Source organism: Scleropages formosus, chromosome 7, assembly GCF_900964775.1.
Source record: "Scleropages formosus chromosome 7, fSclFor1.1, whole genome shotgun sequence".
In the NCBI taxonomy this organism is placed as follows: Eukaryota; Metazoa; Chordata; class Actinopteri; order Osteoglossiformes; family Osteoglossidae; genus Scleropages; species Scleropages formosus.
In genome coordinates, this window is record NC_041812.1 from 5,951,778 (window position 1) to 5,974,483 (window position 22,706).

Consider the following 22,706-nt stretch of genomic DNA (forward strand, 5'->3'; position numbering starts at 1 on the left):
AGATGTGGGCACAGTAGAGCTCACTGCACCAGTCCAGTGTGAGACACCCGCGGGACGTTTCCGCTTGGCAGCGGTTTGAGAAACATCGGGAGGTCGAAGGCTCGTGCCAGGAGCTCGTGGATGCCCGCGCGCACAGTCAGCGGCCGTGGAGACGGACATGATGTTCCCTTCTTCATTCGAATCGCACCTACGTGGGGATTTAAAAAAAGCATAAAACTCTTTCGATCGAAAAAACCTGGAGATTAGCGTTATACAGGAGGCTGCCATATTTTTTTTTTTTTTTGTTTTTCACCTCTCGCGGATCATCGGAACATCCGCTTCACGACACGAGATTACAGTGTGATAAGAAATACGAAAAAGCGTTTTTTTTTTTTTTCACCGTGACATCTTCGAAAATATCGTATGACTTGGCGTGACGTAAGAAATCCTTTCCCGAAAATATAAGCAGTGATCGTTACGTTAATCATCATCTGCATTAAATCTAAACTTGCAATGTTATTTTCGATATTACGTGGACCTCAGTGAGTGACTCAGTCAGTGGACGCTTGTGAAGGACGACACACGGCGAACCAGGACTCTCCTTCAGGGCAAATATGTCTGAAAAGAGTTAAATATTAATTTTGTCTCGTTAAATTCAGCGAAATTGCGTTTATAGTATCGCTGCGATATTTGCTTTAAGCGGAGAGATTATTATGACACGGAACCTTTATTTTGATGCGGCTCCGCAGTAAAAACAGAGGGATGTGGTTTAAAGACACAATCAATTTGGTGGATAAATTGTTATTATTCGCTTAAAAATCGGCAGCAGTGTGTACATTCCACGAGCTGGAGTTGCAGACTCGAATTCTGAGGCGTTTTTTTGGTTGTCGAAATGGGTCCATTTCCTGCACAAGACTTGTGTATAAAAACTTAAAAAATACGCGTTTTACTGTAAAAAAGATAATAATTGTCACTGCGCGGGGTGGTGGGGGATAACGGAGCAAAAGTGTTTGCTTCCCCTTCGCCGCATTACAGAAACGCGGTTCTTTCACTCCAAATAACCCATGAACGTCTTCAGAGGAGAACGAGGACGTGAGGCAGGAACTGCGGCGACGAACACGAAGCGATGTTTCCAGGCTTCGCGGGCAGAAAAGTGCGTTTTGCGGAAGTTTAAGGCTCGTGAGATGTGTTCAGTTGTGCATTGTGCGCCGTGTGCTGCTTGGGACTGAAAGAAGGGGCAGGTTTCCACGCTGAGAGACGTCGTGTCCAGCACCGCTGTCCCCATGCGCCTCTCCTCGGTGCTGTCGCTCTTCCGGGCCGCGCTGCCCCTCGTGCTCGGCCTGTCGCTGGGCTGCAGCCTCAGCCTGCTCATGGTCTCCTGGACGCAGGGCGACCCGGACCAGGCCTGCGGAGACGAGCTGGCCAACGGGGGCGTCTTTCCCGGAAGCCTCCGGGAAGATGCCCGCGGGGGGCACGATGACGCCGGTGAAGACTTCCAGCCGCGCATCGTGCCCTACCACAAGGATCCGAACCAGCCGCACAAGAAGGTCCTGAGGTGAGCGCCCGGGACAGCTGTGTGTTTATTATGGGCAGTTAGCGAGTGTGGAGGCGGCATGGCGAGTAGCGCTGGTGCCTCCGGGCTGTGAATTCAGACGGGTGTTCCAAGTCAAGCTCGTGGCTCATACTGTGCGCATGGGTTCCTTCCCGCAGCCCAAAGACAAGCGTTTCAGGTGAACCGGTGACCCTCAATTGCCCATTTGTGTGTGTGTGTGTGTGTGTGTGTGTGTGAATTAATCATGTAAATGAATTAAGGAGATGAGGGGGGCGCAGCTGCGCAGCGGGTTTGGCAGGGGGGGCTCTCTGGCGGGTCTGGGGTTCAAGTCCCGCTTAGGGTGCCTTGCAACGTACATAAAAGAAAAGGAAATGAAAAATGTGCACAAAGAGAAGCATGATATCGCAGGAAGTCCAGACCCATCACTCAAAACACATGTGCAGGAAACATAAAGTTTACGTACATAATAGTTCAAGAATATGTGTGGTACAGGGTTAATAATTTCTGAAAACATGACCTGAGTGCGTTCTTTGGAAAGCACTACATCAGTGATGGTGGAAGGAGGAGGTGAGATAGGTCCACCTGTAATGGGATTTTCCTGGTCTGCCTGTATAGAAAGGGAGTGCGGTGGTGCAGTGGGTTGGACTAGGGTCCTGCTCTCCGGTGGGTCTGGGGTTCGAGTCCCGCTTGGGGTGCCTTGTGACGGACTGGCGTCCCGTCCTGGGTGCGTCCCCTCTCCCTCTGGCCTTGTGCCCTGTGTTACCGGGTTAGGCTCCGGTTCCCCGTGACCCCGTATGGGATAAGCGGTTCTGAAAATGTGTGTGTGCGTGCGTGCGCGTGCGCGCCTGTATAGATCTTCAGCATCCTCTGTGGATCTGCACTATGAAGTCATATCCATGAAGTCCTCCTTGTGAAGAGCCAGGGATGTGCACTCTAGTGTAACTGTAAAGAAGGCTGTTTTTGCTCTTCGCAAGAATACATTGAAAAGATCCAAAGGAAGAGGAAGTTACTGTGTTTCTATGGGTGATAATTATACAGCAATGCTTCCATTGAAACTGAATTGTTCGTTATAATTGAAGAAAGGCTGCAATAAGAAACCTTATCAAAGGATTAATGGTGGGAGGTGATGTAGTGATTACTTTTTGCCTTATAATCAAAGGCCCAGGGTTCGAATTCCACCCTGTGATGTTGTACTTTTTCATGTAATAATTGTTTACTTTATTAAATTAATTGGTTTCTAAGAAACATCTGTATTCCTATGCTCAATCAGCCAACTGCGATTTTAAAAATATATATAATTAGTTCTTTAAAGGACCTGTTCAGTGTCATTTAAAAAACAGCGTAAACATGCAGACCTACTTCAAGTTCAAATTCAAGTGGTTTCTATACTCAAGGTGTGTTCAAGTTCAAGCAGTTTTTATTGTCCTTCCTCTATATAGCTTGTACACAACAGAACGAAATGTCATTTCTCTGGGGACCATGGTGCGACACAGAACAGAATGCAGGACTACATAAAGTGCAAATACACAACGGTGTGAGACGAGTACAGGACAATAAATACACAGGACATGGGCTGTAAACTGTAAAGTGTTTATAGTGTATGGAGTCATTCTGGGTTGGCTGTTTCACTGTGCCAGGTGAGCAGGATTTTCAGTAATCTGACTGCCTTGGGGAAGAAACTGTTGCGGAGTTTGCTGGTGGTGGCACGAATGCTCCTGTACCTTCTGCCAGATGGCGAGAGGGCAAAGAGTCCATGAGAAGGGTAAGAATGGTTGTCCGCAGTACTGGTGGCTTTGCAGATGCAGCAGTTGTTGTATGAAGAGCTGCTGGAAGGCATCAAGCCACCAGTGGCAATGAGATTTTGCCCGAAATCAGCCAGGAAGCTTAGTGTCCCCTCATTCCCAGCATGTGTGGGAAGCTTTTGTGAACCTCCTCTGAAGTCCGGTACTGAAATTCTTTATCCATTTGTGAATTTCAAGCATTTCTGTTATGAAAACACCTTGTTTACAGTTAATAGCATTAGGAACTGTTAAAAAAAAAAAAAAAAAACAGCCGACTGCTGTTTTTTAAATTTAGTTAGTGCGTTATGTAGGCTGGATTGGAAGTTTGTAGCCTGGCTGTGATGTGAGATGTCTTGCTCACTGTTTACCAAGCTGTTCATCACTGTGTTTTCCATGGCGGATGTTGGATAAATGTGAACAAAGTGAGTGTTTAACATCTAGTACGATGATGACTTGGCCTGTTCAAATCTATACTCATTCCAGAGTAAATGTGTGTGGGTTGGTGTGTTTACTTGGCGCTCGACACATGATGAATGGCTCGGCGATCAACAATTCTGCAAACACCATCTGAGAGATGCCATTCAGCAAGCCTGGGGAGAGCCCTTATTTTAACACTGTAATTCTTCTAATGGTGTGGAATACTTCAAAGGATTTGAGCCAGGCTTATAAAATGCTGTCAGATAAATGGACTGACTGTCTACATACTATGTCCCATTACGAACCTGTTGAGTTAAAACTGTCGTGGTTTGAGGGGTTAGTATCGCTCGTTCATTTACTTACCTATCTATCTACCTGCCTATTGAGGAAAGCACTCTCCAGTGCACAACTCCTGGGAGTCTTTGGGCCATAGTTTGAGATTTTACTGCACTGTGGCTTTCCCATCAACAGTGTCTATTCTGAACATTCCTACAATTCATAGACTTTTCCCATAATTTCTATACAATTTTTACTTGTTCAGGTGTTTAAATATGAATAAAAGCTTCTTTAATTGAGCTTACTGCTCACTGCTTCTCTTTTCCCTATCATGCACATGTCACAGTGTATCGGTTTGATGGAGGGATACCAAATCTGGTAAAATATACGGATTTGATACAGATTTAAACTGGCTTTAACCTGATATAAATCTGAAGTTTGTTTCTAAATGTGTGACTTTGTGAACTTGGTGATACTGACTTAAAGCCCAGCTGCTTGTACTGTGTGCAAGTTTTGTGACTAGCAGGTGGCTCCCAGCTGGGATTCGGGCTCATCTCACCACATTGTGACTCTGGGTGGGCGGGCAGGGTGGTGTTTCAAAGGGAACAGTCACGGGTTTGTCCTGGATCTGCACAAGGACACCACTTGGTAAATAAGTCTGTAAAAACCTTAACTGAACCAGGTTTACTGGAAGAGTGATGCAAAATATGTGCCTGCAGAGGCATCCTGGGCTTCTTGTCTGATTAGCATCAATACTGACAGACCCAAAAAATGTAAATGCAGTAGAATTTCCCACAAGTGCTGTCTAGTTGCTGAATAAATGGACTGTTATTCTGTGGATGCTGCCTTGTGAGAGTCACATTTTCCTTTTAAGCTAAAGCAATGCGTCATTTTTAAACATAGGAAGATTTTGTTAAGCTAACAGACCCACATCTAGTCTTAATCTGTTGTTTGTAGGACGCGGTACATCCACACGGAGCTGGGGATCCGGGAGCGTCTCCTGGCAGGGGTGCTAACCTCACGGGCCACCCTCAATACGCTGGCAGTGGCGGTGAACCGCACTGTGGCCCATCACTTCCACCGCACCATCTTCTTCACAGGTGTGCGCAGCGCCAAGCCCCCACACGGCATGGCAGTAGTGGCGCACGGCGACGACAGGCCCGTCTGGCTCATGTACGAGACGGTGCGCCACCTGCACCAGCACCATGGCAGCGACTACGAGTGGTTCTACTTGGTGCAGGATGACACCTACACCCATGCCGAGCGCCTGGCTGAGTTGGCCGGTCACCTGAGCGCCGGGCAGGACCTCTACATGGGCCGAGCTGAGGAGTTCATCGGTGGTGAAGAGCGGGCCCGCTACTGTCACGGCGGCTACGGCTATCTGCTCTCCCGCAGCCTGCTGGCTCATTTGCAGCCCCATCTAGACATGTGTCGCAACGACATCCTGAGCGTCAGGCCTGACGAGTGGCTGGGCCGTTGCATTATTGACTACTTAGGTCTCAGTTGCAAAGAGGTGCACCAGGTAATTGATCTGAATTTAGTCTTTTTTTAAAATTAAAAAATAGATTATTTTTTTCACTTGTATTTGCTTGCATACACCATTCTTTTACACAGTCAGGTTTTGTCCAAATATGTAATACTGAGTGCATTCCTCTCCTCATAAAACTGGAATATATTAAAAAAACAGTAACAGAAAAATGGTTAAGTTTATCTAAGATATCGCCATTATAAAAATAAACATTTGGTAAAAGGTTATTTTTGAAATGGAGTTCCCTTAAGAGCTTGAGACAGTACAGAAGCTGTCATAAGTTCTTAGTTCTGCCCCTTGTGTGCTTCATGTATGATGTATTTTTCATGATGCATCTTGGAACGAGAGGTTATGAAACGCAGTAGTACAACGGCAGAAAGGTGCGAGTTCCACTGTGAAAACTTTAGTTTCCTGTTTTTAAAGCACTACGGGTGTGATATACACCTTCGTCTGCGTGCCCTGTTACTTTCCTCATCCACTGGGCACGCAACTCTCAGGCTGCCAGATGTCTTTATAATCAGTTACTTTATTTTCTATTGACATTGAACAGTTTAATTTGCATCAGTCTCCAAACTAAATTGTGCTCTAATTCACTTACCTCCATTACAACACAGGGAGCTCAAGGGACTGAACAAACCCAGTGTGATAAGATGTGCAAATTGCACAACAAAGTCAGCCACTGTTATTGCAGGCGGAATGGTGTGACTCGGAGGTTTTGCCAGAAACTGTTTTATTTCTATGTGGACAGAAAACTCAGGGATTAAATCAATGTCAGACTTAGTATGATCCATTTGGAAATTAATAACTTTGTCTTAAAAGCAGTTGTATCAAATAAACCTCATCAACTAGAAAACATCCGATATGTGATACTCTGAAGGTGCGTACTTTTCGTTAGGTCATCATATAATTCCAGGCTTTGAGTGATAACACAGAAGTGCTGACACTTGTTTTTAGTGTTTTTCAATATTCGGCCCAATAAAAGTGACCACGTTGCCTCCATCTTTCAGACCTCTGGGTTTCTACACAGAGTCAAACAGTCACCCCGTTCAAGCCTCGTCTGTGTAACAAACGGAGTGCTGGCTGCACCGCCCTAGTTTATTTATGCAGTCCAGATGTCTTGCCAGACACTATAAAAACAAACTGTTAATCAGAGAAAGCTAGATTTGGCTGGTGGTGCATCCTGCTGCATGAAAGCTGTACATTCAGTAAGCCGAGAGTTACTGTAGTGCAGTGATGAAGTAAAGGAAATGTTGTTGCTGTGTACTGATGAGCAGATTTTATGCTGCATGCAGCATTACAATGAGCCAAGAATTGTTAGCAATGAAGTTCACACATCGGAACATTTAGTTGCAATGCACTTTGGTACAGCTTATAAGGAACAAGTTACTCCAGTCTTCCTGCTTTGCTCTGCAAATGAGTTTTTTGTTTTGGAAATTTCTTAATGATTAAAGTGGTGTTGCACCTGTTATCCTCTGTGTTTTATTGCAGGAAATGAAGTTTAACTACTTTGAATTGGGTAAGAACGCAGACCCAGAGCGTGAGGACAGCTCCCGCTTCAAGAACGCGTTCACGGTGCATCCAGTCTCTGAAGCAGACCTTATGTATCGCCTGCATAAGCGTTTCAGCCAGATAGAGCTGGACTGGACATACAGACAGATCCAGCAGCTGCAGGTTCGGGCTTCTGCTTCTTTAAGTTCTTTGCGCATTTCCCTTTTATATATTTTAAATTATATTAAAAGATACAGTATAATCAGGCACTCTGAGCTGTGCAACACATGTGTTTCATTAGATGCGAAAAAGAACGTGACCAAACCTCTGGCTGTATCATGAGTGTTATGTAGATACACTGCCATGGTGTTGAAGATGTTGGAGATTTTTGGAGTCTGACCTCTGGAGTTTCTCCACTGATTCCTGTCATTTCTGTGTCCTGGGCAGGTCCAGATCAACAACTTGAGTGAGCTGACGCCAGAGGGGAAGGCGGGTGTCTCCTGGCCAGTGGGCATCAACCCGCCATTTCGGCCCAAGACGCGCTTTGAGGTGATCAGCTGGGAGTACTTCACTGAGGAGCACATCTACTCATGTGCTGATGGTTCCCCCAAGTGCGAGCTGCGTGGGGTGGACCGGGCGGACGTGAGCGCTGTGCTGGAAACAGCAGTGGAGCGCCTCAATGAGCGCTACCAGCCCCAGCTGCGCTTCCGCAAACGCCGTCTCCTCAATGGCTACCGCCGCTTCGACCCCACACGTGGGATGGAGTACACGCTGGACCTTGCCCTGGAGGTCTTCACCCAGAAGGGCCACAGCCAGGTCATTGTCAGGCGTGTGGAGCTGCTTCGCCCTCTCAGCGCCATCGAAATCATCCCCATGCCTTACGTGACGGAGGCCACACGGGTGCAGGTCATCCTGCCTGTAACGGCACATGTGCAGGACCACGTCAGCAACTTCCTGGACATGTACGCTATGAACACCCTGGACACGCATGACAACGTGCTGCTCACATTCTTGTTCATCTACGACCATTTTGATGCGCAGCGAGTCAGTCAGACCGACGTATTTGCTGGGGTCAAGTCCATGATTGGTGAGGTGGAGAAACGCTATGGCGATGTGAAAATCCCCTGGATCAGCGTAAAGACAGAAGTGCCCTCTCAGGTCAAGCTCATGGACATCATCTCAAAGAAGCACCCCGTGGACACGCTCTTCTTTCTTGCCAGCGTGTGGACGGAGGTCAACGGTGACTTTCTCAATCGGTGCCGTATGAACGCCATCAGCAGCTGGCAGGTCTTCTTCCCAATCCACTTTCAGGAGTACAATCCTGCCATCGTGTACCGTGAACAGCAGCCCTCGGCAGCAGGCTCCTCCTTCGCTTCTGAGGGTTTCCGTGACGGCCACTTCGACCGCAACATCTTCGACGAGGCCTGCTTCTACAACTCGGACTACATGGCCGCTCGATCCAAGATGGCGGCCGACATCCTGGACAATGATGAGCTCCTGGAGAGCATGGACGTGTATGAGCTCTTTGTCCGCTACTCCGGGCTGCATGTGTTTCGGGCTGTGGAGCCAGCGCTGGTCCAAAAGTATGTTCGCCGGGACTGCAACCCACGTCTCAGCGAGGATGTCTACCATCGCTGTGTCCTCAGCAACCTGGAAGGACTGGCCTCGCGCTCACACCTCGCCATGGCGCTCTTTGAGCAGGAACAGGCCAATAGCACCTAGACTTCTTATGGTTTTCTGCACAGCTGGAATCTGACAGCTGGATGCAAAAAACTGCAGATTCTTGGGATGGAGAAACCTGGAGGGAATGCAGCATGGAAATAATTGCAATAAGACTCATCACTTGCAACTTGAGATGTAAAAAAAAAAAAAAAAAAAAACTCATTCGCACATGAATCTGCTGTACACAGTGAGCCTATGCTACATATTTTTGGGAACCATTAAAAGATCTTTTGATGCAGTTATATTAAATTCAGAGATTTCCAGGTGCAGAACTGGTTCCCCCCATCTTCTGCAGATACCTTGAAAACATAGAGTTGCTCTTCAAAACACAAGGAAATGGCATCAATTTTGTTATATAAGCATTTTTTTAACTTTATGAAAAATAGATTAAATTCATGGATATATTCAGCTTTTCTTTGGCTGTTGTAGATGTGGGGTAAGTTCAGCTATTTCAAAATGATGGTGAGTTTAAAATGCCAAGTAAGAGACCATTAGAAGAAGGAAATAAGGCTATAGCACATCATTGCTCTGAGTAAACTGCTTTTCCAGGGTACACCAGTGTCCTTCTGCCTCTTCTCTGGGCTACTAACTCAAATAAAGAAGACAATGTGATCAGTGTTTAATTTAGTTCTCTTTACATTTGTGCAATGTGCTGCACTGCTGCTGTTTCACCAACGAGGCTCCTTCACTCATAGAGCCACTGTGTTAAAAAAAAAAAAACTTGCTGTATTTTATGCAAATGCACTACTGTATCTGCAGTTGTACATACAGCACATTGGCTCCTCACCTCACAAATACAACTGGAACTTTTCCTAATTATTTTTTTGTCAATCCAAAGTCAGTTTTACCTTTGTTTGTTAATGCAGATGTATTTATAGGTTAGACTCTGCAAAAATATCCAATATAACTATAATAAACTTTAAGAATTAAACTATTTTCACATAAAATATGTATTTTAAAGACTCCTGTTCAATGCCAATTGCTGACTGCTTCATTCCTTAAACATGTAACATTCTTTACCTTATTAATCACCTACGCAGAGGCGACACACAAACTATTAAACGATGCTGACAGGGTTAAGTCGGTCTCACACCCATGATGTCAATCTGCCGGCATGTGCAAAAACATAGGTCACTGTTCCTCTACAACAAAAAACATATAGGAATATGTTTGGAATCAGAGCCACTTATATTTATTTGCATTTTTCCTGTAAGTGTGTGTAGGAGTTGCACATATATAGCCCAGACCGTGAATAGCTAGAAATGTTTAATTTTGTAATTCTTTTACAGCCATAAAGATGTTGTCATTACACCTTAAATGGGTTTTCAATGGAACAGCTCAGACGTATAAAAGACAGTTTAGAAGAACAGTGACGGCTGGTGTCCCTTTCACAAAGGGGCTCAAACTCCAGGCGCTGTGCGAGGCTGAAGAAACCAGGTAAACAACTGTGTGATGTATTTTATGGACTAGTTTTAGATGTCACCTACAGCAGAGATGAACACCAGAGGCTTGTGGCACCAGAGTTGTGTGAAGAACATGCTGTGGCTCGTGTTCACTGGTGAGTTGCCCTTCCTCCCAGTTCGTGCAGAGTGAGTGGTTCCCAGGTCTCTGTGGCTATAAATTTGAGCCCCAGCATACAGAATGGTGTTTGTCCCTCTCCCAGTTGACCTGGACCCTGATGAACGTCCACGGAAAACTCATCACTAGGTGTTCCAAGATGGCGGCAGGACACCAGTCAGAAGGTTCTTCCATGACCGAAGGGCGATGCATCATGTCATTATACATCTGAAGATGTTATATGCCCAATTGTGGCATGGTGTTCTTTCTGGGACAACCCTCAGACTTCAGGTGGCTGGGTCCAGAGAGACCACACCCGGTCCGTGCAGGACAGCAACACAGGTAAAGACAGGAAACATCACATCCTTGTACCATGTCAGAAGCAAATGCTGACATTTTTGGTTTCACGTTAAACAAAGCAAGTGAGTGGGCTTGGCCTGCAGGCAATCCTGCTGCCTTGTACCATTTCGCAGCGGTGACGCTGAACAAAATAGATGGGCCTGAGGCTGTGGAGGAGTTTGGATGCAAAGACCAGACAGTATCCATCCAGCCTCGAACCCCACCAGGTGTCCGTAGTTCCCAACTCGGCCTTGACATACTAACTTTGGCAAATGCTACGTTTTATTTACATCCAAGCTGTCTGAAAAATCACAGCTTTGTTGTTCGTTAGTTATTTTTGTTGCCCTTACAACCACAGTGTCAAGCTATTTTCCATTGTTACAAAGATAAAAGTGTCCCAGACCAGCTTTGTACTGTATGTGAGGAATGCCCCAGTCCCCATCAGCGGGTAACAAACTGCGTTCCAGCGTGTCTTTGTACCAGAACGCCCACACACTCACACAAACACACACTAGTGTTCCAGCAGGAGGAACAACCTCTAGAGCTTCCATCTCCAGGAAGTCTAGTCAGTGCTGGGTGGTCCATGTTGGAGAGAAGAGTTGGATTCCCAGTCATGAATGACACAAGGACATTGATGTGACCAGGGACCTTGACCAACATGACTCTTTGTAATGCTTTTATAAGAGTCCATCAGTCAACCCTTGGACCCCAAACAATTTATTGTGGGCTTCTTCACCATGCATCAAAGAAGGATGATGTTCTTATCTTCATGTCTTCTAATCATCTTTAAATCCTTAGAAGACCTTCAGCACAAAGCTGACATCTCCAAAGCCCAACCGAGTCAAGGTTAAACTCAAGAGTTCTTCATTTCCCTTAGTCATGCTAAAAAACAGTTCTTGTCCTTTTAAAAAAACAAATTATAAAAATATTTTCATGCGACATGCATAGGTTTAAAAAAAACAAACCAACCTATTTTAGAGGCAGTGGGTTTCTTAATTTTTTGACAGCTTGTTTCACAGGCATTTTCTTTATATAAAACAAGTAAATGCAGGTTTGTGTTTACAGGTAGAAGTACAACAGTGTGACACTCAGCAACAACATTCAATAAGGGAACAGGTTTGAGTCAAGGCACCTTCCCTGTGTCACTTACTGGCTTCAAAACAAAAGTCAAAGTGAGAGTTACAACACAGGCAGTGACTGGAGACCCAGCAAAACTCTTCTCAGGAATTTCTTAGAACTACCTCCTGCACCTGGGGGGTGGACACATCTCCCCTCAATGTGATTGGAGACTTGGGCACAGAATTTCATTCTTTCAAGGTTATTGATAACAGAAAGTATGACATGGGGGGGGGGGTTAAGTGCTTCATTTCACCCACACAACGTGCACAAGGGGAATGAACCCAAGTCAGACCTGCTTGGTACAGCCAGTCTGGCCTTGTCTTCACGAAACACTCATCTGATGACTCAAGCCCAGATGTGCTGAGATCCACAGGGTGCAATATTCAGTATTCTGCTACTTTCAATCTGTCTTCATTGTAAAAAGATGCCATTATTGTTAAGTATCATTTTGCCCAAAGCAACTTATAGTGTTAGGTTTGTCCACTAAGCTACTTACAATTATTCACCTATTTATACAGCTGGGTAATTTTACTGTATCAATTCAGGGTGAGTACCTAACCATCTAATATCTAGGCCCTGGCTGCTGCTGTTTTCCACTTACACAGACCAAATTCCTCTCCTCTTCTATTTCTTTAACAGGGGGAACATACACAGTGCACCTCATCCCTACGTCCTTGTCTCTTTTTCTTCATCTTCCTGCCATTGTCCGCAGCTTGATCTGCTCACTCTGCCCTCTTCGTCTCCCGCAGAGCCCTGTTTCGCAACCTTCTGCTCATCTGCAGGAACTGATGCACCACAACCTTTAAAAGGAAAGCCTCAAAGGACCAAAACTGAAAAAACTATATCTCAAATGTGCTTGAAATAGAAAAAGACAACGTCGGTAAGCTCTCCACTAACACTACACAGGTGCCAAAGTCTCAATCTCACTCCCACAAATTGTGGTCTGTATGTTGTGCAAAAGCAAAGTTAAAAGCCCTAAAACGCACTGTAACACGTGTTCCTTTTCGCGCGGGAACACTCGCCTCAATATTCTATGCAATTCTTCCGTTTCTTCAGATTCCTTCATCTCAGCATATTATTTGTTTAAATTCACAGTTAATGCTACAGCATCTACACGACCGCATCGCTGAAAGGACTCCGTTATAGTCTCTATTCGTACGACAAGCACTGGAAACTACTGTGCCTAATTGGCTGGAGGGAACCAGGCACTCAGACATACCATCATCCTTGGTCCATCAGTATTTTCCAGCCAAAGGAGATCTTCTCTTCCAGTGTCCTGCTGTCCTGGACGCCCACCCTGGCTTGACGACAGTGCCAGGAGCTCCCTGCATGTTTCAATAGGTGACTTTGGAATTTTAATGTTCCGCATAACAAGACCTAGGTGCATAATGCCAGTGTGATGTCGTACACACACAGAAACGCTGCTGGAGTAATGCGGAAACATGAGAACATGACAATTGTGTTGTACACACACAGAAACGTTGTTGTACAACAAAAATGTGTTGTGTTTTTCCAGGGCCACTTTTCCTTTCCTACTCCTTCATACGACGGGGAAAGTAGCAACAGTCTCAGTCCTTCGGATTAACACTGATAATTTCACAGACATCAATTCACTACATATAATTACCCTGCTGAACGACAGGAAAACTGTGACAACAGACAAGAAAGACCATCGGCACAGAAAAACATTTTCCCAGGTAACACGGCTCTCTTTGTGCAACAAGGGTTAAAAAAAAAAAAAAGGACAACGTCCAGAAAAACTTCTTTAGCAAGGATAAAAAGAGCCAGATACACTGAAATGCGTCACACGCTCAATAATCTGCGACACTCCTGCTGCTGGCTCATATTTCTGTGGGGCGTAGCAGAATAAGTAGAGTCCTGTACCGTATTCAGTACCATGTTTTACCAGGCACAACCCAAGTGAATATGTTCTTGCCATTTCTGATTTATGTGTCTGGCTACTGTGAACAACCTACAGTGCTGATCTCCTCATCTTTGGCGTGAAGCCCCATGATGCACAGGTGCATTTCTGTGTGAGTGTGTAAATCCGGTGTGTGACCACAACAGTCAAGACCAAGAGGTTGATGACCCATGACAGGACTGATCCCCAAAAAAGATGGGCAACCTGCCATGTGTACCAGTAGGGAGTAATGGAGGGGTTTGACATGAAGTAATCTTGGCGACACGCTCTGGCCCAGTACACTGGCTCCCTCGCGTGGCTGGCAGCAAACACTGCAAAAGGATGACATGCTGCCAACCGTGTGTGTGTCTCTATTGTGTGCAGGGCCTCTATTGCTACTTCTGGGGAGCCCTAAGTCACACGTTTCCGTAAACCACCTTGAATCACCAGTCTGAAACTGAAGTTTATCTCTGCACATGGCCCAACTCAAAAAAGTCAACAAAGACGACTCATCCTCTTGGGAATACTCTCGGTGCTGTGAATTCTCTTTTTCATAGTGCTGACTCTAGTGAAACATGGACTCGACGGCGACAGTGGACTTTGTGCTGTACCACCGACATGGTGGCCGCTCCCTTGTTCCGCGTCCACTGAGCTCCGGACCCAAGTGCTGAGCAGCATGCTTTAAGACACACTTGAATAGAAAACATGCATCCAGAGAGTCTGAGAGAAACTGTACAGCATTCACAGGAGGTCTTGGACTTTGGGTTGAGCCTCTTGGAAGTTGTAAACATGTGGGTGAGGGGGGCCGTCAGCGGTAAAGGTACCGTTCTCAGCGGAGACAGCGGGAAGGTGCCACACTATTGAGATGGTGAGCGTCACCTTCAGATCCTAGCGGGCAAGGAGAAAAATGTGGGTGTAACACTGGTCACGCGTGATTATTCGCTGCTCATCGGAGATGGTGGAATCGAAAGAGCACAGAGGGGAAACACAGAAAAGACAATTGCGGGCTGGTGTCTGCCAGGAATTGCAAGTGGTGAGGAGATGCCAGTTGAGGAGTACACTGCTTTCACCATGTGGGGGCTCCGGGGTCTAGGTGTTGCGTCCAGCCAAAGCCTGCTCCAGTTCTTGTCTTCGCTGCTGGATCTGCATGAGTGGGGGGATGGGGTGGGGTGGGATGGTGACATTACAATATAATGACTGTACTGGGGGACGCTGAGCTTCCCTCAGAAATGGTCCAGTAACTGAGGAAATTTACTGCAGTGCATGACAAGTGGCTTGAGAGTATTTGGAGCATTGCTGCATGTTACAAAGATCTCTAAACCAAAGTCCTTATTAAACAGGTTCGTCTTCTAACCTTGCAGTAGAAGTAGCGGCTGACAGCTTCCTGAGACCAGGGCTGGTTATAGAACTCGGCTCTCCTCTCTTCCTCTGGGTTCCCCACCACGTCTGTCATGACCTACAGCATACATAAAGCAGAAGCAATAAGAAGATGGTTGCACATATGAACTTGCACAGCTCATGGTCTTTTTGTGCGTTCCAGAGCCGCTACTGATGTGTCAGATGGTTTGCTGCATGATGCCTCTGAACTCTACAAGAAGCCCTGGATAACTTGGTCTGGGAAATGAAACACCGTGACACTGGTCTCCAGGCAAGAGCTGGCCTTCACTGGTACGTAGACTTACACTACCAGGGTACTGCAGCATACCAGCACAATGGTAAACGTTGTTTTGATGGCCAATTAAGCAGCTGAACCCTTAACTTACCTTCAAGTCCCTGCTCTGGGATTTGAGCCAATCCTGAATGTAGCCTTTGGGGTCCTTGGAGAAGCTGAGCATAAAGTCCCTCTGGATCTTCAGCTGGTTTATTGACTCAATGGTCTCATGGATCTGGGCAGTGAGACAGAAAACAGAAGATAATGTCATCAGGGCACTCAACGTTAGGGCAGGGTCCAGATGATCCTCTAGCAGCACCAAGATCAGGACTCAGATTTTGAATGACATGTTTGAACAAAATCCAGGATGTAGCAGCCCTGAGTTAAATTGCTCTGCAGACCTGGTTCTCATGGGGTCACAGGCACAGACATAGCCACAGTGTGACACATGCTCAAAGGCACACTCAGCACACAGCACCCGGGAAACCACTGCAATACTCTGCCGCGCCCTGACCTTGTTGTCAAGGGATGCGATCTCCTGCTGATTGGCAGTGGAAAGCAGGAAGCTGCTCATCTGGCTTTTGAGGGGGTCTTCCACCTCCACGTCAATGTCGTAGCAGGCGGTCTTCTTCTGATCGTTGGGGTCTACGCTGTTGAGTTCCGACAGGATGAGCACTGTTATTACACTTCTAGCTTTACCAGGATGTGCACCTCAAGCACTGAAACACACCGCAGGCTGACAAGACCGTGACCGATCTGGAGCAAGGGTTCTCCTTTCTTTCTTTAATTACATCATAAGAACATAAGGCACGTTTATGACGTCCAAGCAGATGACTCATTTAATTATTCTAGCGATAAATCACTGCTAATTAAAGGTACAATAGCAGCACCATTTGGGATGAGATCCTCATCCTTTGTTGTTAAGAGAAAAACTCGAACGACTCATTCCAATACATAACCCAGCCCTGTTTTATTTTCCATTAGTTGATGAAATGTGTGTGGCACAGTGAGATGGCCTGGGAGGGACTGCAGCTGGATCATCAACCCCTGGGCCGCACCTACCTGATGACATGGTTGATGACAATGGGATCTGGGGGTAGAAGCAGGTTGGTGAGGCGCTGGGGGATCTCAGAGAACTTCAGACGCAGGCAGTCAAAGATCTGCGCCACAACAGGGAACATTTTTTCTATTATCCACACATAGCAGTAATTGCACTAACATTTCACCTCCCTTCATAGTAATTTCTCATACGCCGATCAACACATTAACAGAAAAAGCTGATGAAGATGACACTGGTGTGGGTGTACCTGCTGGAAATACTTGTCACAGTTGATGTACTCCTTGTCGTGGGCGTCCTGCAGCTTGTTGGTCTTGACGTACTGCCAGAGGGCCTGGATAATGGCCGAACGGCTCTGGGTGTGGATCCCCAGCAGACGGGCGAGTCGGGGGTCCAGTTTGAACTGGGGGGGCTGGAAGGACACAGAGGTACCGTCCATGCGCTGCGCTACCTCTATCCTAAGTGATTATCGCCGCGGGAGTTCGTTTCTAGGCTTTTGGTTAATCGTCAGCATTTCGTAACCTTTCTCAACAAGCGGCCCCTTCCTGTGCGGTACTCAAGAAGGAAACGTGTAGCAAACTTGGTGAGATAGCCTGTGAAAGGCCACCTTGTTAAGAAGAATGGGTCTACTGTGACTTCCTGCTTGTGTCATGTACAGTAACCAAAGTTCGGAGATAAAGTTATCAAGAATGTGATAGCCACCCCAACCCCAACTTCTGTGAGCCCACGGCTCTGTGGCGCCCTCACCTGGTAGTCCAGCATCAGCAGCAGGGTGCAGCGCACGCTCACGTCGCCCGGCCGTTTCACCTGAAAGCCGTCCGTCTCCTGTGTGGTGGGGGTGCGGTGCCACTGAGCAGACAGATATGAGAAATGCCAGAGCGCTTTAGAAAGGGAAGGTGCATAGAAATATGCACATCATCAGGTCCTGGTGAGGTTACCCCCCCCCGTCACTTTCTCACACACTACAATCTGCCTTTCCATATTTTTCGTTAAGTAGCTCTTACATACCACTAGACAGATGGAAAGCAGAAATTCTAGTTCTTTTGTGATACAACAGACCTGCTAGTCTAAAAATATGTCCTCAAATATATCATATGTGTATATATATATAAAATATATATATATATATATATAATGCTCATATAGTATCCAGGAAAAATGGTTTATATTTACATTAATTCATTTAGCTGATACTTTTCTCCAAAGTGACTTACAATGTTAAGCTACTTACAATAACTTACCCATTTATACAGCTGGGTCATTTTTTTACTGAAGCAATTTTGTAAGGCAAGTACCTTGCTGAAGGGTATTACAGCTGGAAGTGAGACTCAAACCTACAACCTTTGGGTCTCAAGGCAGCAGCTCTAACTACGCTACCAGCTGCCCCAATCTTAAATTTGCAAGATATAAAGGAAGTTCTCCAAATCCCACACCCACACATGTAGAGGTGGTCCTCGACTTATGACGTATGTAACTTACAACCACCTGGACTTACGATGGCCGTCTCATCAAACTTAGTAGTTTCGAACCCCGACGTTGGGCCATAATGTCTAATGCCAACCGCTTCACCTGCTCTACTCTACGATAACATCAGCTGGCGGCGCCACAACAAGGCACCATATCTGTTCTTCTGAGTCTCAGTCAGTGTTTTGGGCATCCAGCAGCAACTGCGCTTTGGTTACAAAGCTTTTCATTTGTGCTTTCATTTAAATTGGCTAGCAAGTGAAAAAGGCAACAGGTTTATAAAAGAAAGCAAAATAGCAGTGTAGCATGAAAATATAATACCTTACTCTATATTATTATTATTGTAAATTAGTATTATTTTAACATGAATGGACAAGAGCGAATGGCTGGGTCTCAGAAGGTTTTCTGCAATTCAGTCAGCGTGCTTTGACACTAAAGGACTAATATCCTGTGTGAAAATGTGAGTCTGAGCACACAGGCTGGATAGAGCATTGGGGTGCGAGCAGCTCCTGTCGCCTCCCGTGATCACCTCACCATTCACAGGCTTTTCCACGGGATGTTCCACGCTCTCCTATCTCGCCCCGCAGCCACCAGATGCCCTGCTGATGCGAGTTACTCTGCGGGCAGTCTGCCTTGCGTGCGGCGATGCGGGAAAGTGGCGAGACGCTCTCAGTCTCAGCGTGAAGGCTGCCTCGCAAATCTCTGTTAAAGTGATTGATGTAGGCTTTTGTGGTGTTTCCATGGCAACCAGAGGGCCATAAATGAAACCGGCAGAGAGCAATCAAAGGTGGCAGCAAAGAGAAGGGGCCGGGACATCTGACGCCTGCCCGCCTGTGAGGGATGGGACAGTTTCTTGGTCTCGGACCACCTCCAGCCTGGGCCGTTTTAATGAGGTGGAGCATCGCTCAGAGAACTCGCTTGTTACACATCGCAGTTTGACTGAGTGCCGACCCCCCAAGGCACCGCAGCCGTACATCCGGGTCCGCATTAATAACGGGCAGGAAAAAAACCGGCAACCAACCTGGCTGTGCTGTAAAAAGGTGTGTAACGACACAGCCAAAGGGCACATGCTGCAGTTCTGTGCATTTTAAGTGGGGGGGGGGGTGATGGGCTTGAAGTCACAAAGAGGAGAAAAATGACAAAAAAACGTGCAACAGACAGCCTCACAAGCACATTCTGGAACATTAATATACTTACAGATATTTGACTCTGGTGCAATGATATGATAAAGTTGCAACATATAAAATGTGAGGATATCATTGTACATCGGATACATTGTTTTGTGGGCACCACCGCTTTTTGGAGAGGAATGAAAAGAATGCACACACAATTTCATTCCAACTGAGACAAAAATCAATAATTCTCAAAGGCTCGCAGCTTTTTTCCTCCAAGGAAGGCAACAAATGACTCAAAACGAAACAACAGCATTATTATTCATGTCACTGTGAGCCATTTACAGGCCAATTATAGAAGACTCCTAAAAGCGACTTTTTCAGCATTGCTATTTTAGTGCTTTTCATGGCATTAAGTCCAACAAGCATTCAGCGTGCACTGGCTGGGGGCTCGCGATCTATTCTCAGAACTCCTCCGTCACAATTCCCAACACCGTCCCTGATGTGGTGCAAAAAGAAACCTTCCACTCGTCCCCCATTTTTTTAACTCCATTTTGGAAATGACAGCATGGTGACTGTGCCGTTCGTGGAGGAACACTGAACTCAGTCTCCATGGTTTCAAACAGTCAACAGCTGATGTCAGGAAGGTTCGGGAATATTATCAGCTCTATTTATAATAAACTCTGAACAGTTACCATTGTTCTATTCCGAATTACCGCGATGAAGGTGTGGAACAAAATATGCCAAAAGTAGAAAATACGGTAAATAAACGGTCTGAGTTCCCTCAGCTTATCGAATCAAACCTGTTATTTTCAATATATTGAAACAGTGTTTAAGCTTAAATGTATGGACCTTGGACATGTTCACCCATCTGTATGCATTTTCCCATCTCACCTCATCATAAACATTCCAGCACAACGTGTTCCACAGAGGTCAGCAATATGGCCATAGATTAGAAAAATTTACCGGAAAATCTGTGCCACAGCAGCAAACATAATATATATTTATACTCAATTAATACTGATTAGTTTGCTTTGAAAAACAAAAAAATCTTAAATATGTGCTGCAAAAAGTACCCTTTAATGCATTCATACCAAGTAATATTAATAAATAATACGTTATTTTGCTGACTTTAACATGATTATGTAACTTTAAAAAAGTTGTAGTCATTGAATGACATTTTTTTAAAAGATTCTAAGACTACAGTGTGGTGTGTGAGAGACCAGGGAGCTGAGTTCTCACCTCCACCAGGTGGTTGTCGGGGCCGTACAGGTCTTTGTCCAGCTCAATGACCAGGCTCTTGAAGAAGGAGGAGAACTTGCGCTTCTGTTTGCCCAGCTGGACAGAGAGGAGGAGAAGGAGCAGGAGGTCAGTCTCACTGTGGGTCTCCCCTCACCATGACACCACCCTCCACCCCTGACCAAAGTAACCTCTCCAGGAGATGCTGTACCAGTTCAAAGCCTGAGAGGGCAAAGCCTCTGATGATCCATTTACATTAACTACGATTCTCCTGTGATTTAACAGCACATCGCTTATTCCAGTTTCCTTTTTGGACCAAAGCGTTGACTTGCATATGAGGCCAACATCACCTCGATGTGGGAATACTCAGTTCCATGTACCTGTTGGGTGCAGAAAATCCCCGAGTAACCAAATTCAGACACTGCTGACGTCACGAACCTTGGCTCTAACCACAACATCGACCGCGCATTCCACGCATACGCATATGTCTGCTCCCAGTCAGCCGTAAAGACAAACACCGCAGGCCCTGAAACGTACCCCTAGTGAATCAATGATGTGAAACACACCAGTACGAACACAGTGTCTGTGAATCATTTACAAATGGACCTTAACCATCTTTCACAACCTCACAACCAGTTGTTCGAGCACCAATTCCACCCAGAGTACTTCATGCTGCCGCAGAGCCAAGTGCAGAGGCAACACTTCTGTTTAAAAAAAAAAAAAACAGTTGGACTGTTGTGGTGACGCATTTATTTGGTTTGAGAGTGCAGAGACTCACATCATCTAATAGTTTCCCCTCGACGCGCAGCTCCCAGGATGCAATGCTTCCGTCAGAGTCCTCGGCGTCAGGCTTAGCGGGGTTGAAGGTGTTTGAGATGTAGAGCCTCAGCTTGCGTTTTTGCTGTGGTAGCAGAAGAACATGCCTGTCAACCGGCTGGTGCTCAAGTCCATCCCTCCCTTTGAAAGATGCCCAATAAGGTCTACATTGAGAAAGGGAGTAGGAGAACATGGAGAGACCTGACAAAACGTACCTTCATCGGTCTTTTCAAGGCTTCCTGAATGTCCACACGTTTTCTCATAATGGTTTGGTCCAATTTCCGCTCGAAAGCCAGGAGGTCCATGTAGGCTTGGGATTCTGGGACCAACTCACGGATCTGTAGTTTTGGGGAAGGAGTTAATTGGTTAAAGACATGAGGAGACATAATAATTTACAACAGAACATTTCTTTGCGCTGAGCACCGTCTCTTCTTGGCTTTTTGCTCTACCATGTAGTAACGGGCAAAATGAGACACGGAATGATGTCACGCAATCAACGCGTCGGCACTCTTTCAGCATTGTCAGGTGTTGCCTACTTTCCCACAATCCCTCATGAGTGCCGGAGACAGTCGCTGATACTGGCTTCACATCTCAAAGGGGTCCTGTGTTTCAGCACATTACATCACCCTCCCCGCATGGCGTTCGTCTGCTCGCTCGGTGCAACAGCAAGGTCTCCATTTGCTCCAGATATCAAACCCCTGCGATGAACTCGTTTCTCCGCTTAACACGCAGAGCTCTGCTCAATCCGATGGCTGATCTCCGGAGCACAGGGCAGCTCGCCCAAATTGGCCTCGGTCCTCATGTGAGACACCAGGATCTCACGTACAATCATCGTACCGTTCGCAAAACAAAACATACCTATCAGTGTGGTTACTTGAACATCGTAGAGGACAAGAACCCACTATGAAATTAATTATTAATGCAGCCGGCAGCTGCTCACAGTGGAGATGGTGGTTGATGAACTTCCTGTGAACCGTTGTCCTCTGACCTTGTGGCACTGGAAGCAGAGCCCGATGAGCGATGGCGCCACATACAGGTGAAGAATGATGCATGCGCCTCAAATTGCAAGCCTCCAAGGTCCAGGCTCACACCCTGGGTCTCTCGCGCAGCGCCCGATATCAGTCCGCCTCCCATCCCAACTTGGCTCCGGGGCCCAAAGCCAGGGTCCCATTGAGAGGACTGTATTGGCAACAGGGGCAGGGAGGGAGGCAGGAAGGCAAAAAACCAAAACAGCCGCCTGGTGCTCAATCGCCGGCTCCGGAATAAAATTACAGACACGCAACAGAGGAAGGAAAGATGGCGAATTTGCAATCGCAGCAATAACAAGAAGTCTACGTGATGCCCTGCAGCAGCTTTCGCCACGGTCACCTAGAAATGAGGTGGCGCCAAGCCCTGGCGAATGCCCTGCGCTTTGTGCGCTCTCCCGGAATCTGAATCGACGGACCTCCTCTAATTAACAGTCCCACGGCCACCTAATTCCCTGGCACGCCCGCCCGCTCACCCCACGGGTCCACCCCTCGTCCGCCCCCCGGGATTCGACATCCCCGCCATCGCCGAAATGGTTCGGCAAACACCCTTAGCATTTTCCGTCCCGCCACGTTCCCCGCCCGGCCCACCTTGAAGCCCCTGTGATGGGAAACACGACCCCGCTGCTCCCCCGGCACGCGCGGACAAACAAGCGAGCGATAAACGACAACAAGAAACCAGCT

General features: G+C 46.5%; 2 protein-coding genes across 5 annotated transcripts in view; one reads left to right on the plus strand and one right to left on the minus strand.

Moving 5' to 3' along the window:
• Positions 1-8,901, plus strand: chpf2 (chondroitin polymerizing factor 2). Its single transcript, XM_018757838.2, has 4 exons — positions 1-1,534; positions 4,963-5,527; positions 7,022-7,204; positions 7,469-8,901. The coding sequence occupies exons 1-4, from the start codon at positions 1,263-1,265 to the stop codon at positions 8,741-8,743; spliced, it is 2,295 nt and encodes a 764-aa protein (XP_018613354.2). The 5' UTR covers positions 1-1,262; the 3' UTR covers positions 8,744-8,901.
• A 943-nt stretch (positions 8,902-9,844) lies between these two features.
• The window catches only part of smarcd3a (SWI/SNF related BAF chromatin remodeling complex subunit D3a), a 38,533-nt gene continuing 25,671 nt past the window's right edge, over positions 9,845-22,706 (minus strand). For 3 of the 4 annotated variants that reach the window (XM_029253687.1, XM_018757905.2, XM_018757907.2), the window contains 10 exons: positions 21,213-21,335; positions 20,960-21,082; positions 20,185-20,280; positions 17,114-17,215; positions 16,617-16,778; positions 16,372-16,469; positions 15,824-15,959; positions 15,422-15,544; positions 15,013-15,114; positions 9,846-14,801 (listed from right to left, as the gene is read on the minus strand). In XM_029253687.1, the coding sequence (XP_029109520.1) occupies positions 14,748-14,801; positions 15,013-15,114; positions 15,422-15,544; positions 15,824-15,959; positions 16,372-16,469; positions 16,617-16,778; positions 17,114-17,215; positions 20,185-20,280; positions 20,960-21,082; positions 21,213-21,335 (1,119 nt within the window). In that variant the 3' untranslated portion in view covers positions 9,846-14,747. Of the gene's footprint in view, positions 14,802-15,012; positions 15,115-15,421; positions 15,545-15,823; positions 15,960-16,371; positions 16,470-16,616; positions 16,779-17,113; positions 17,216-20,184; positions 20,281-20,959; positions 21,083-21,212; positions 21,336-22,706 lie in introns of all 4 variants that reach the window. The other variant, XM_018757906.2, reaches the window with a different exon arrangement.

Coding starts and splice junctions, on each gene's coding strand:
- chpf2 (XM_018757838.2), top strand. CDS start 1,263: ATGCGCCTCTCCTCGGTGCTGTCGCTCTTCCGGGCCGCGCTGCCCCTC. Junction 1,535..4,962: donor CCGCACAAGAAGGTCCTGAG/GTGAGCGCCCGG, acceptor TGTTGTTTGTAG/GACGCGGTACATCCACACGG. Junction 7,205..7,468: donor GACAGATCCAGCAGCTGCAG/GTTCGGGCTTCT, acceptor TGTCCTGGGCAG/GTCCAGATCAACAACTTGAG.